Genomic DNA, 11,591 nt, shown 5'->3' on the forward strand with positions numbered 1-11,591 from the left:
TCTCTCTCTCTCTCTCTCTCTCTCTCTCTCCCCCTCTCTCTCTCGTGATTGAGCTGTGGTTCTGTGTACTTATTATTATAGACCGAGATGCAGAATAAAAAGAGAATGAAGCGAGTAGTGGGAGAGCGCTACTGGTGTGGTTGGCTCCTTCAGTCCTGTCAAAAATCTATCGTCCTTATCTCTCCTTGTTCTTTTTGTTGTTGTTGTTGTTTTTCATTTTACTCTCAAGTATCATCTCTGATCACAGAAACAGATAGAGCAGGAAAAAGCCTTTTTACATGTCATTGAGAGCATTACAGATCTTGATCTTCACTGTTGAAAAGAAATTAAATTCTTAACTCTTGCTTTGTGGAAGTGCTAAAAAATCTGAAGTTACGTCTTTGTCTTGTGACAGGGACAGTATGCTGTCAATTTGGTGTTTCTACTGTTAGCTTTTTTCTCTGAATGGCCAATAAATATATTTTTAGAAAATTTGCATGGGTGGCAAATGCTGTACTATTGATGCAAAAAGTGATTGCGTTCTTTTATCATTAATGTGTTGTACTCGTAGTTATAATTTATAATTTTCTTTTCCTTCACAGATCATCGCGGAGGGTGCCAACGGCCCAACCACCATGGCTGCTGACCAGATTTTGTTGAAGAAGAACATACTCATTATCCCTGTGAGTACTGCATCTGTTCAAGAGTCCTCACTCCGGTCAATAGCCTCCTTATAGTTATGTAGATTTCTATAGATGTTCATACCTTTAAGTGCGGGGGTTCTTTCATATTCTGATTTATCAGTACAGTGTCTTGATTATCTTCTGCGTTTTAATAGATTTTTTTATCTTGCATTATGGTCCAGTAATTTTTATGAAATAGATGGTTCCCCAAACATTGTTCAGGTGTTATCATACTTTTCAAGGGCATTGCAACTGTTTTGATTTGTCACTGTATGGGAGCCTTTATGATTATTATGACAATCAGTCGACTCTCCCTCTTCACTCACCAAAATTGAGTCGATAGTGCCGTAAAACACCTACTCAATCAATCTACTCTGGGGGTGTCAGTAGTCCATCATTGTCTAGTGGTGTCGCTGGCCTAGTGGTTAGGCTACTGGACCCATAGTCGTGAGATTGCGGGTTCAGGGGTTCGAGTCTCAGCTCGGTCCGACGTTGTGTCCTTGGGTGAGGCACTTTATGAAGATTTCCCATTTGACTCGGTCCTTTCGGAGATGGACATTAAACTCGGAGGTCCCGCCTCTCAATGACCTAACTGTGTTGATAGGGGTGTTAAATCTGTACCATTTCAACATTTCCCTCCCCACTCTGTTTTTGTTTCCTACAAGACTACGGGATTGATGATGATGATAATGAGGATGAGTGTAGTCATTAGATCTAACCTTATTGTTTTTGTTCCTGATGAAGCCGGTGATTGGGCGAAATGTTGAACTTTTATAAAAATTTTCCTGGAAATTCTACAAGTCTCAATCCCTTTTTTATTCTCTGCTGTTTACAAGGATGATGAGGAATGTGTGACTGTTTCAGGATTTGTACATCAACGCCGGTGGTGTGACCGTGTCTTACTTTGAGTGGCTGAAGAATCTCAATCATGTCAGTTACGGACGTTTGACCTTCAAGTACGAGAGAGACTCCAACTATTACTTGCTCGGTATGTGTGTCTTGTTTATTATTGGTATTTGTTAGTGTAAATAAGCAAAAAAAATTTTGCCATATTTACTGAGAGTTTTATAAATGTATGTCTGTTTTTTTAATCAATTGATAGACAGGCCTGTGATATGACACCAGTTTTTGGCTTTTGCACGGACAAAATTGAGTCAGTAGTGCCATAAGAGATATCTATTCCACTGGATTTTCCTATACTCTACTCTGTGTGTGTTTATTATGTTGTGTGCGTAGGTGCACTGGTTGGCCATGGGTAACTTCTGTTGTTTCTCTTGTCCTTCTTGCTTTTTTTTCAAAGCATTAAATGACCGCTAGTGTGACGAAGAACTTCTTTTTACTCAAAGAAACCATCAAAATGCTGTTGGGTCCTGCTTTGTTACTGTCTTTCTGTGGTTCTTATTTTTCCCTTTTGCTTTTTCTCCACTGATCATGTCCGTTACTTTATCAGTTTGCTTCTCTTCTATCCATACAAACATATATCACATGTGGTTTCTGGGTGTCACTGGTAGGTCCTACTTCTTTTTTTTCCTCTGTCATTTTTGTCTGTTGCCTTATTTTTCTCAGTACTAAATATATGTGTTGCAAGTGCCTTAAAACTCTTACCAAAGATAATACTAAACAACTATCATTGTGTCTATGCGTTTATCATGTTTTATTTTTTCCTTCTCTCACAGAGAGTGTACAGAAGTCGTTAGAACGCAAGTTTGGCAAGAACGGTGGAGCTATCCCTATCATGCCCAGTGAAAGATTCGAAGAGAGAATCGCTGTAAGTTTTCAATGTTTCATTCTGAAATTCCAATGCAATGAAAATGGTTTCTTTTTATGGAGACGGTCTATTCAAACATGGATATTATAAAAGAGTTGCTGATTGGCAGTCTGACAAGCACCCTGGTTTTTGTCCAAAGTATTGCGTTGAAGAAAATTTTTCTCAGAGGGCAAGACTTGAGTAGACTATCTGAAGTCATTGCTAAGTTTAAGAAACTTATACATATCTGGAGCTCTTTCTGTCACATTGAGAGAAAGATGTTTCTCAAATTTATGGGTTATTGATTTCTTGGATTATTTCACTTACCTGTTCATCATCATCATCATCATCATCATCATCAAGTACCAGATCTGAAACAGACACCTGGAATCATGGTTCCACAATCATGTTTCTTCTTGGATGTTCTTAAAAAAAAACCCAAGGAAACAAACAAGCAAAGCCACTAATGTTCTTGTCTTTCTCCTTCACCCATATGTTCAAGTTAATGTAATAAGTTATTCTAGGACTACCCTCTGCCTCTTTTGCCATATCTCATGAGATCAAGATACTTAAATGAGATAGAAAGTTCAGTAATATTTGACGGTGCGTGTTTCAGGGTGCATCGGAGAAGGATATCGTGCACTCAGGTTTGGAGCAGACGATGGAGAGATCTGCCAGGGTGAGTCGTGTGTTTTGTCTCGGTGATCGGAAAATTGATGATGAGTTCCTTCCATAATGGAAGTTAATTTTAGTTTCCCAGACGGTAGTGGAACTCACATGGTGCATGGTTGGTGGATGCCATGCTTAGGTTAGGTCCAACTTCTTTTCCTCTTCTGTATTATGTCTGTATGCCTGTCTCCCTTTTTAGGGGGCTCTCGTGGCCTTGAGGTTAAGGTGTTGGCCTCTCATTCAAAGGTGCCGTATTCGAATCCGGGTAGCGACCAAAAAATTTTCTTCTCTAAAATTGTCTTCTTTCACCTCCTTTCCTGCTCTCTAGCAATATTCTGTCATCTGCTTTCGTCTCCTCTTTCTTCCGCCACCCCCTCACCTCCTTTGCCCCTTCCTCTGGGCTCCTGACTCTTTCTGCAGCCTTTCTACTGCTACTCCTTGACTCCTTACTGCTGTCTTTCTGCCACACCCCTGATCTTCTGGTAGGAAAGATCTACACCTGGCCTTCTCGGACAAGGGAAAAAAATCTCGGAGAGCCCGTGTGCAAGTTGCGCACGTTAAAGATCCCTTGGTGGTCTAAAATTGATAAGAGTAGGCTTCGGCCGCTACCCGCGCAAAATTCAAAATTTCCTACCTACTAAAAGTATTAGGTGTGTCCCGCGCACTCATATGACCTTATGCAGTTGCGAGCGCCGTAAAAACACTTACCAAAACAAAATGTCTCCCTTTTCTACTGCACAAAATTGTCGTCATTGTGTCGGTGTGCTTCTCTATACCCACACAAACTCAAACGCACATCTTCTGCATACAGTGGTGAAGAGTGTTACCGCTATACCACAGAGATACAAGTATGGTACTCTGAAAGAAGTTCATCCACCAAAACTAGACATGTACAGTCAAGAAAAACAACAATTTGCAGACAGAGCTGCTGAGTTTCCAATCATTGCAAATACTTGAAAGCATTCCAAATTTGTTTCCAAGAATTACAGTGGAAACCATATATAACAGGCCCGGTAATAACAGGGATCCGGTAATAACAGGGATGTTTAAAATCCCCGTTTTTTCCTACTCTTTGTCTCTATTAAAAGTTATCGGCAATAACAGGGCCTCATCGGAGCCCAACCGGTTATAGCAGGGACAAAAGCTCGTTAACAATGTGTAAAAAGTAACAGAGAGAGAGAGAGAGGGAGAGAGAGAGAGAGAGAGGGAGAGAGAGAGAGGACGACCGGTCGGCCTAGATCTGAGCCTACTTCTTTCATTATGGTCACCAATGATGTCAAGCGCAAGAGAAAATGCCTTTCAATTGACAAAAAATACGAAAAAAATCCAGACTGTTGACAAAAGCAAGATCCACTGGAAGAGATTTGTCGCCAGTTCGACATTCCACAAGGGTCGATTCCCACCATTATCAAGGATAGAGAGAAGATAGTGGCAGCATACTCCAATGAAAAGGTTGCTCTGGCTCGAAAGAAGATGAAACTACCAGATGCAGATGCTGTGGACCAAGCTCTTCTGATGTGGTTTAAGTTTAAGGACGCAAGGAGAAAGTTAGTGCCAAAACCCCTGTTCGTGGGTACTTGTGGCTAGGGAAACTACCCATGAATAAGTACAGCTAGATTAGTCCACAAATACTCACTTTCCTTGCATTTCGGTTTTAACAGGGATCGGATATAACAGGACTTTTTCTCTACTCCCTCCATCCCTGTTATATCAGGTTTCCACTGTATGAGACTTGCACTGTACAAATGCTATTCATTATTGTTGTTGTTATTATTATTATCTGTATTATCGTTATCATTGATATTATCATCATCTTCATCCTCATTATTATTATTAGTGTTGCTAGGCTGTTGTTGTTATTATTATCATTATTATTATTTTATTGGTATTATCATTATTATCATCATCATCATCGTTATTATTATTATTATTTTTATTAATATTATTATCATCATCATAACTGTTATCATTGATGTGTTTGTGTGTTTACAGAACATCATGAAGGCAGCCATGGAGTACAATCTGGGCTTGGACATGAGAACCGCCGCCTACATGTCGGCCATTGAGAAGATCTTTGACGTCTACCAGGAGGCCGGACTGACCTTCACGTAGTCGACGACACACTGCCGCACGCACTTTCCTACATCGGATCAGATCCAACATTTCTCTCGTTTCATGGCATATATATAGATGTATATGTGTTTGGGACTATATGTTTATGTAAAGTGTTGACAAAAGTGCACAAATGGGTGGGGGGGGGGAGGTATGTAGTTTGCTGCTGTTTAAGAAGGTTATGATTCCGGTTATGGTTATGGTAATTAATCTAGTTTTGGGAATGAATCTAGTTGTGATAATGACTCTAGTATGGTAATGATTTTAGTTATGGTAATGTATCTAATTATGGTAATGAATCTAGTTTTGGGAATGTGTGGTGGGAGACAGGAGGGCTAGATGGGTGTAGTGGGCTCTTCCTGTACTGGAATTTGAAAAAAAGAGAGAATTCTGTTGTCTTACGCAGAAGAACATGCTGCTCTCTCTTTTTTTTTTCTTTTTTTTTTTTTTTTTGGTGTCAGTTTGGGTTCCTTTATGGTGGATGTTGGGGTTTCTTTTGGGAAGTTTCTGTTGCTTTGTTTTGCAAATAGCCATGTACTATCTCGGTGCCGTTAGCATAAGATTTACCTACTGCTTGCTGGTTGACTGTATCTGTGTACAAAAAAACGTGCTTATTTATAACGTGACGGTGTGTACTAGCAGTGTTGTGGGTTGTGGCGACTGTCGTTAATCTCGGGGAATGTTTTAGTTCCTTGCGGTAATGGCAGTTTGCAGTTGCCTCGATGTTCCGAGATGGTTTGATGTAAATTTTGTAGGTCAAGCACGCCCCCCCCTTTTCTTCTTAAAGCGTAACCACCTTTGTAGATTAATGCACGAGAAGGAGGAAAGTGTAGCCAAAGTTTTGTTTTGTTTTGTGTGTGAACTTTTTTGAAAGTTTTTTGTTTTTTGTTGTTTTTGGCTTTTGAATGTGGAAGGTTTGAAAGGGTACTTTTGCCAACATTTCTGTGATTTTGTTTCTGGTAGTTTTGAAATGAATGACGGTTGTGTGACAGTGCTTGCTGGATACGGATGCCGGCCGGTGTGTAGCGTGTTGTTGCATGTGTAGCGTGTTGTTACATGTGTAGCGTGTTGTTGCTCTGTCTCATCAGAACATTGAATCCTCTCACTCTCACTCGATGATGTGCTGACAAATTTCTCTCCTCTCTCACTGACAAATTCTTTTCCTCTCTCACTGACAAATTCCTCTCCTCTCTCGACTCGCACTGAATAAAATTGTCTGTCTTTGTTTCATCTGTTACATCTCCACTCGAATCTTCTGTGTAGATATGTACGGGTAATGTGCAGTTTGTTGACCGAGAAACGACCGTGTGTGTGTAAAAGGCAAGCGCTAATGCTCTGAGCATTATAACAAGCAGTTTCATGACGCGCATTAGATAAGGATAAGAACATTGGAGAATGTGAAATGCACTGATTCTGTGCTGTTGTCTGTTGAGATTATTGAACCATTGATGATTCTATAAATATGTAGGCCTACTGTGTAACAATGATCGAATTTGAAAGATCATCGTCTCAGGGCACTTGATTGCAGGCACAAATTTAAGATATATATATTATTATAGTCTGCATTTTCCCCTTCATATACCTGGGACCACTGTAGAGTTTGTGTCTGGCGATCGTGTTGGGTGCTGCTATTGACGTTTGTGAGATCAAACCCAGCAGGTAAATTATGCCTCAGAAATACTGACTCTGTGTCACTGACTTCGTGACACTTATGTTGTGTCACCAACACTGTGTCCCTTAACAATGTGTCATCGACGCTGTGTTGAAAATGGGTTAGATCAAGTGAATTTAGTCATGATGTTGATTTAAAGGACCGTTCTCGTCCACATTTCGCAATCAATTACTCCCAAGTATTTTTAAATAAAGCAATCTTTACGCGATGCCTTTTTCCAGCACGGTTTTTTAAGGTTATTTTGTTATACACATATCTAATCTAATACTTTTCTGTAGCAGTCAGTGTGTGGCAGTTTTTGTGCAAGTGTCCTTGTGTGTGGGAGGAAGAGAAAGATTATACAGCATAACACGGATAGGTCGAATACAGATGTTGTTGATCCAGTGGGTCGAACACAAAAGACTAAAAAAAAATCATGCTTCCATCGAACTGTGCCTGTGGTCCCGTTTTTCTGTTCTTCGGTATCTTTGTAAGATACCCCCTCGAAATATGGATCCTTCGAACTAACAAGGCCGGTCCCGACTACTTCGAGCTATCCATGTAACACTGTATATTTAATTTTTTGTTGTTGTTGAAAAGGAGGATACAGAATCTGTAGCCTGATATTTTTTGTACTGTTTTCGTTTACAAAGTAATGTAAAACCAAAATGTTATTTCTGCTAGGGTCTCTTTAGTAGACTTGGATGCATACATATTAAATTTTCACTTACCACCCTGTATTTTGTTGGGGTTTTTTTTTTAATCTATTGCCATTTTAGTTTTTGTGTTGTACTGTATGTTTGTGACTGACGGGTGCTCTGGTGTAGTTTGATCCTTCTTTCCTGTCGAACATCTATCGTCCTGATCTCTCCTTTTTTTATGTTTGTTACTCTCGTAACACTTTAAATCTTCAGCCAACCCCCCAGGGCGGTGCTACTGACCGAGTGTCTTCAGGCCATTCTTAAAGTGGAGGGGGGGGGGGGGGGGACATTAACATCTCGAGTTCTTATGCACGGTAGAATTGTAATTGTAAATGGGCTGATTCATCAATGTCACGCTCATAACTGTGCCTGAAATGCATCAGGGAACTGCTGCTTATTCTTTCCTATTCCTTACTATCGTCATTTCCTCCACTTCTTTTGTATGTTTGTTACACTCTTGTGGCCCGCTATTTCCGGGGTGCCTTGATAGTCGAAGCAGACTTTGTGCTGTTGAAGCTAAACTAAAGAGGTGAGCAGAGTAAGTCTGATTCCCTGTAAAGACTTCTCCGTTGACACCCACCTCTTGGCGCTCATATGACCTTATGCAGTTGCGAGCGCCGTAAAACCCTCTACTATATATATATATATATATATATATATATATATATATATATTTTTATATATATATATACATATACATATATATAAAAACCTCTACTAAAACAAACAAAACCAAACCTACAGCACTTTTATGGCTGTGTTGAAGTGCTGTAAAACACTTACTAAAACGAAAGTTGTATATTGTAGAAATCCTGACAGCGACGGAATATTTTGTTCCCTAGAATATTTTTCACCTACTTTCCTGCTCTCTAACAATGTTCTGTCGTCTGCTTCCGTCTCCACTTTCTCTCCCCTTCCCTTTGCCCCCTCCTCTGGGCTTCTGACTCTTTCTGCAGCCTTTCTACTGCTACTCCTTGGCTCCTTCCAATTGTCTTTCAGCGCACCTGTCCTTTGGTAGGTAAGATCTAACGCCTAGATTTCTCGAATAGAGGCAAAAAATCTCGGAGGTCCCGTGTGCAAGATATACACGTTATAGATCCCTTGGTGGTCCTAAAATAGAGAAGAGTAGGCTTCGGCCGCCATCCGCGCAAAATTCAAAATTCCTACCATACAAAAACTATTGAATGTGTCCAGTGCGCTCACATGACATTATGTAGTTGCGAGCGCCGTAAAACACTTACCTAAGCAAAACAAAGTATAGAATTAGAAGTCTGTGCTATATGGTAAACCCCAAGAAAGGGTTTCCAAGAAACGAAAGCGTCGGATTTTGCCCATGCAGTATCTTCTTGCGATGGTTTCAAGTCACAGATAGTACTAACAGTAGCCTTTGAAACAAACAAATTTTGGATCATAAGATAAAAACATCATTTTTCGTTCAGTGACGTTGAAATGATGAAGTTTCACTTTTGCTACTGGATTTTCTCTTACAAATTTTATATTTTATTTTATCGCTGGGGCAAAGCAAAGTGAGTTGTCTCTCCTATTGCGACATTTAGAAGAACACTGAAAAACTGGAGTTCCAGATACATGATCTTTGCAAGTGAGAAGATAGACCTTTCCCTTTGCTCTAAAGTCCTCCACGGAATGATAATAATAGATAGTACGATAGCATTTGAATAGCGTGTATATATAATATATATATATATATATCCCCGCTCGACAGCAAGCTCTGTGCACATTACACTATATTATTATTATGACTATGACATAATGGCATACGAGCACGGAGATGACAGGCTTCAGATGGCAAGGAAAATGGAGAAAAGACTTCACTCAGTTGAAAAATGGTGCGACCAAAATGAAGCAGTTATCAATCCTTCAAAGGCACGGGTACTTTGGTGTTCCCTCGACAACAGGATTGTCCAAGACATAACTCCACCAATCACTTGCAACTATGAGATTATCGTCAGACAGTCAGAGCTGAAGTATCTGGGAATCGTCTTCCACAGGTCGTTGTCCTTCAACAAGCATGTGAATCATGTGGTAACAAAGGCCAAACGAGGTGTTGGTGCAATCAAGACTATGGTGGCCGCTCTGATTCCGCAAAGAGTGCTCTTCCTTATGTTGCAGCTGGTCGTCCTGTCTGTCATTGATAACGGATTGGGCTGTCTCACGCTGTCCGACTCACAGATCGCAAAGCTGGATCGAGTGCAGAATGAGGCAATGAGAGTGAGAGCAGTGCTGGGCTGCACCAAGGACACTCCAATATTGTGCATGCGCTACTTGCTAGGTTTAAAAATTAAATGGCATCAGAGTACGCCATAGGATAGCTCAAGCAAAGATGTATCTCAGAATCTCCGTGTAAAGGGCAAGAAGGATCATCCACTTCACAAAACACTTCATGACAACAAGAGAGGCAGAATCAAGAGAGGAAAATCTTGGATGGCGGAAGCAGAGGATTGTCTGAGAAAAATATGTGTACCTGAGAGCCTACCACTAGGCGAAGATTGAGAACAGGTGGCCGGAGAATACAGGGACCTCACCAAGGTCAAAATAAGCACTGGCAGAAACAGAAGAAATGTTACGGCTTCCATCAACGAGAGCGATATCAACGAGATTGTTGACACAAACTCAAAAGCAGGGGATCCTGTAATTTATACAGATGGCTCAGTGAAAAGAGATAGCCAGCGAAGTGGATGGGGATTTGGTGCATTCACCAACAATAAAATCATACACGGTGCATCTGGAGCCTCCAGCACGGCTACATCAAGTATGCTCATGGAAATTAAAGCCATCACGAAAGCACTTGATTGGATGACCCAAGATCGCCACCACACAACCCATGCTGTTCTTATCATTGATTCCATGTGTACCCTAAGAAGGATCGAAAAAGGTTTCCTGAGAACAGAATGGATTCAAGCTATTGAAGCAACGCCTATACGATCGCTCAAATGGATTTTCTGCCCTGGCCATGCAGGTGTTATGTTAAATAAAATGAAAAAGCCGACAGACTGGCTGGTGGGGCCACCTTAGTTGACAGCACGGTTCAACCAGACAAGGTCGAGATCCTGAAATGTCTCTCTCGCCAGCTGATTGAGGAGGAAGATGGAGGCAGAGGCCAGTACAGCCGTGGAGAGGATGATGCTTTTGGGAATACAAAAAGAAGCAGAAAATCTGGCACCCTTGCAGGAAAGAACAGAAGAACGTTCAACCAGATATGCACTGGCACAATCAGCGGAAAGACCCTCGGCGACATTTTGGAGAGAGCAACGGAGCATCAATGGGCGTGTCCGGAATGCAGGGATGTTGCTTCCTGTAACAATGAACAATGACTATTTACCCCAGCAGACCGGAGAACACTTGGATACATTCTCGGTTTACCGGGAAGCCTACAGTGCAAACAGCTGACCAGTTGGTGGTTGGCTGGTGCTCTGGTGTGGTTTGCTCTTTCTTTCCTATAAAACATCTATCGTCTTTATCTCCCCTCCTTTTTTAAAATGTATGTTACTCTCTTGTAACACACCTATTCTTCGGCACTCATATGACCTTATTGTGTTGCAAGTGCCGTAAAACTCTTACTCAAACAAACAAAAACCCCAGCTTTTCAATAGACAGTTATGATAGTGGGGAACATTCGGGATGATTTGGAAAATATTAGGGTTAACCTAGACAATACTGGGGATAAGCCAGAAAATATTAGGGATGAGCTAGAACATACTGGGGTTGAGCCAGAAAATATTAGGGATGAGCTAGAAAATACTGGGGATGAGCCAGAAAATATATGGTTTGAGCTAGAAAATACTGGGGATGAGCCAGAAAATATTAGGGTTAACCTAGAAAATACTGGGGATGAGCTAGAAAATATTAGGGATGAGCTAGAAAATACTGGGGATGAGCTAGAAAATACTTGGGATGAACTGGTATATTGTGGGGATGGGCTAGAAAATGGTGGAGATGAGAGGGAAAGAGAGAGAATGGGGAGGGGGTGGAGAAAGAGAAACAGAGATGATTAAAAGAGACAGAGATGACGAGAGAGAGAGAGAGAGAGA

The 11,591-nt window shown here is 41.0% G+C and overlaps 1 protein-coding gene across 1 annotated transcript in view; it reads left to right on the plus strand.

Annotated features, from left to right (window-relative positions):
• LOC101858953 (glutamate dehydrogenase, mitochondrial) overlaps positions 1–7,581 on the plus strand; it is a gene marked incomplete in the record, with an annotated part of 20,415 nt that extends 12,834 nt beyond the window's left edge. The window contains 5 exon segments of the mRNA XM_013085387.2: positions 582–662; positions 1,527–1,650; positions 2,339–2,430; positions 3,026–3,088; positions 5,071–7,581. Coding sequence (XP_012940841.1) covers positions 582–662; positions 1,527–1,650; positions 2,339–2,430; positions 3,026–3,088; positions 5,071–5,190 — 480 coding nt within the window.
• Between the last annotated feature and the right edge of the window lie 4,010 nt (positions 7,582–11,591).

Source organism: Aplysia californica, unplaced genomic scaffold, assembly GCF_000002075.1.
Source record: "Aplysia californica isolate F4 #8 unplaced genomic scaffold, AplCal3.0 scaffold00370, whole genome shotgun sequence".
In the NCBI taxonomy this organism is placed as follows: Eukaryota; Metazoa; Mollusca; class Gastropoda; order Aplysiida; family Aplysiidae; genus Aplysia; species Aplysia californica.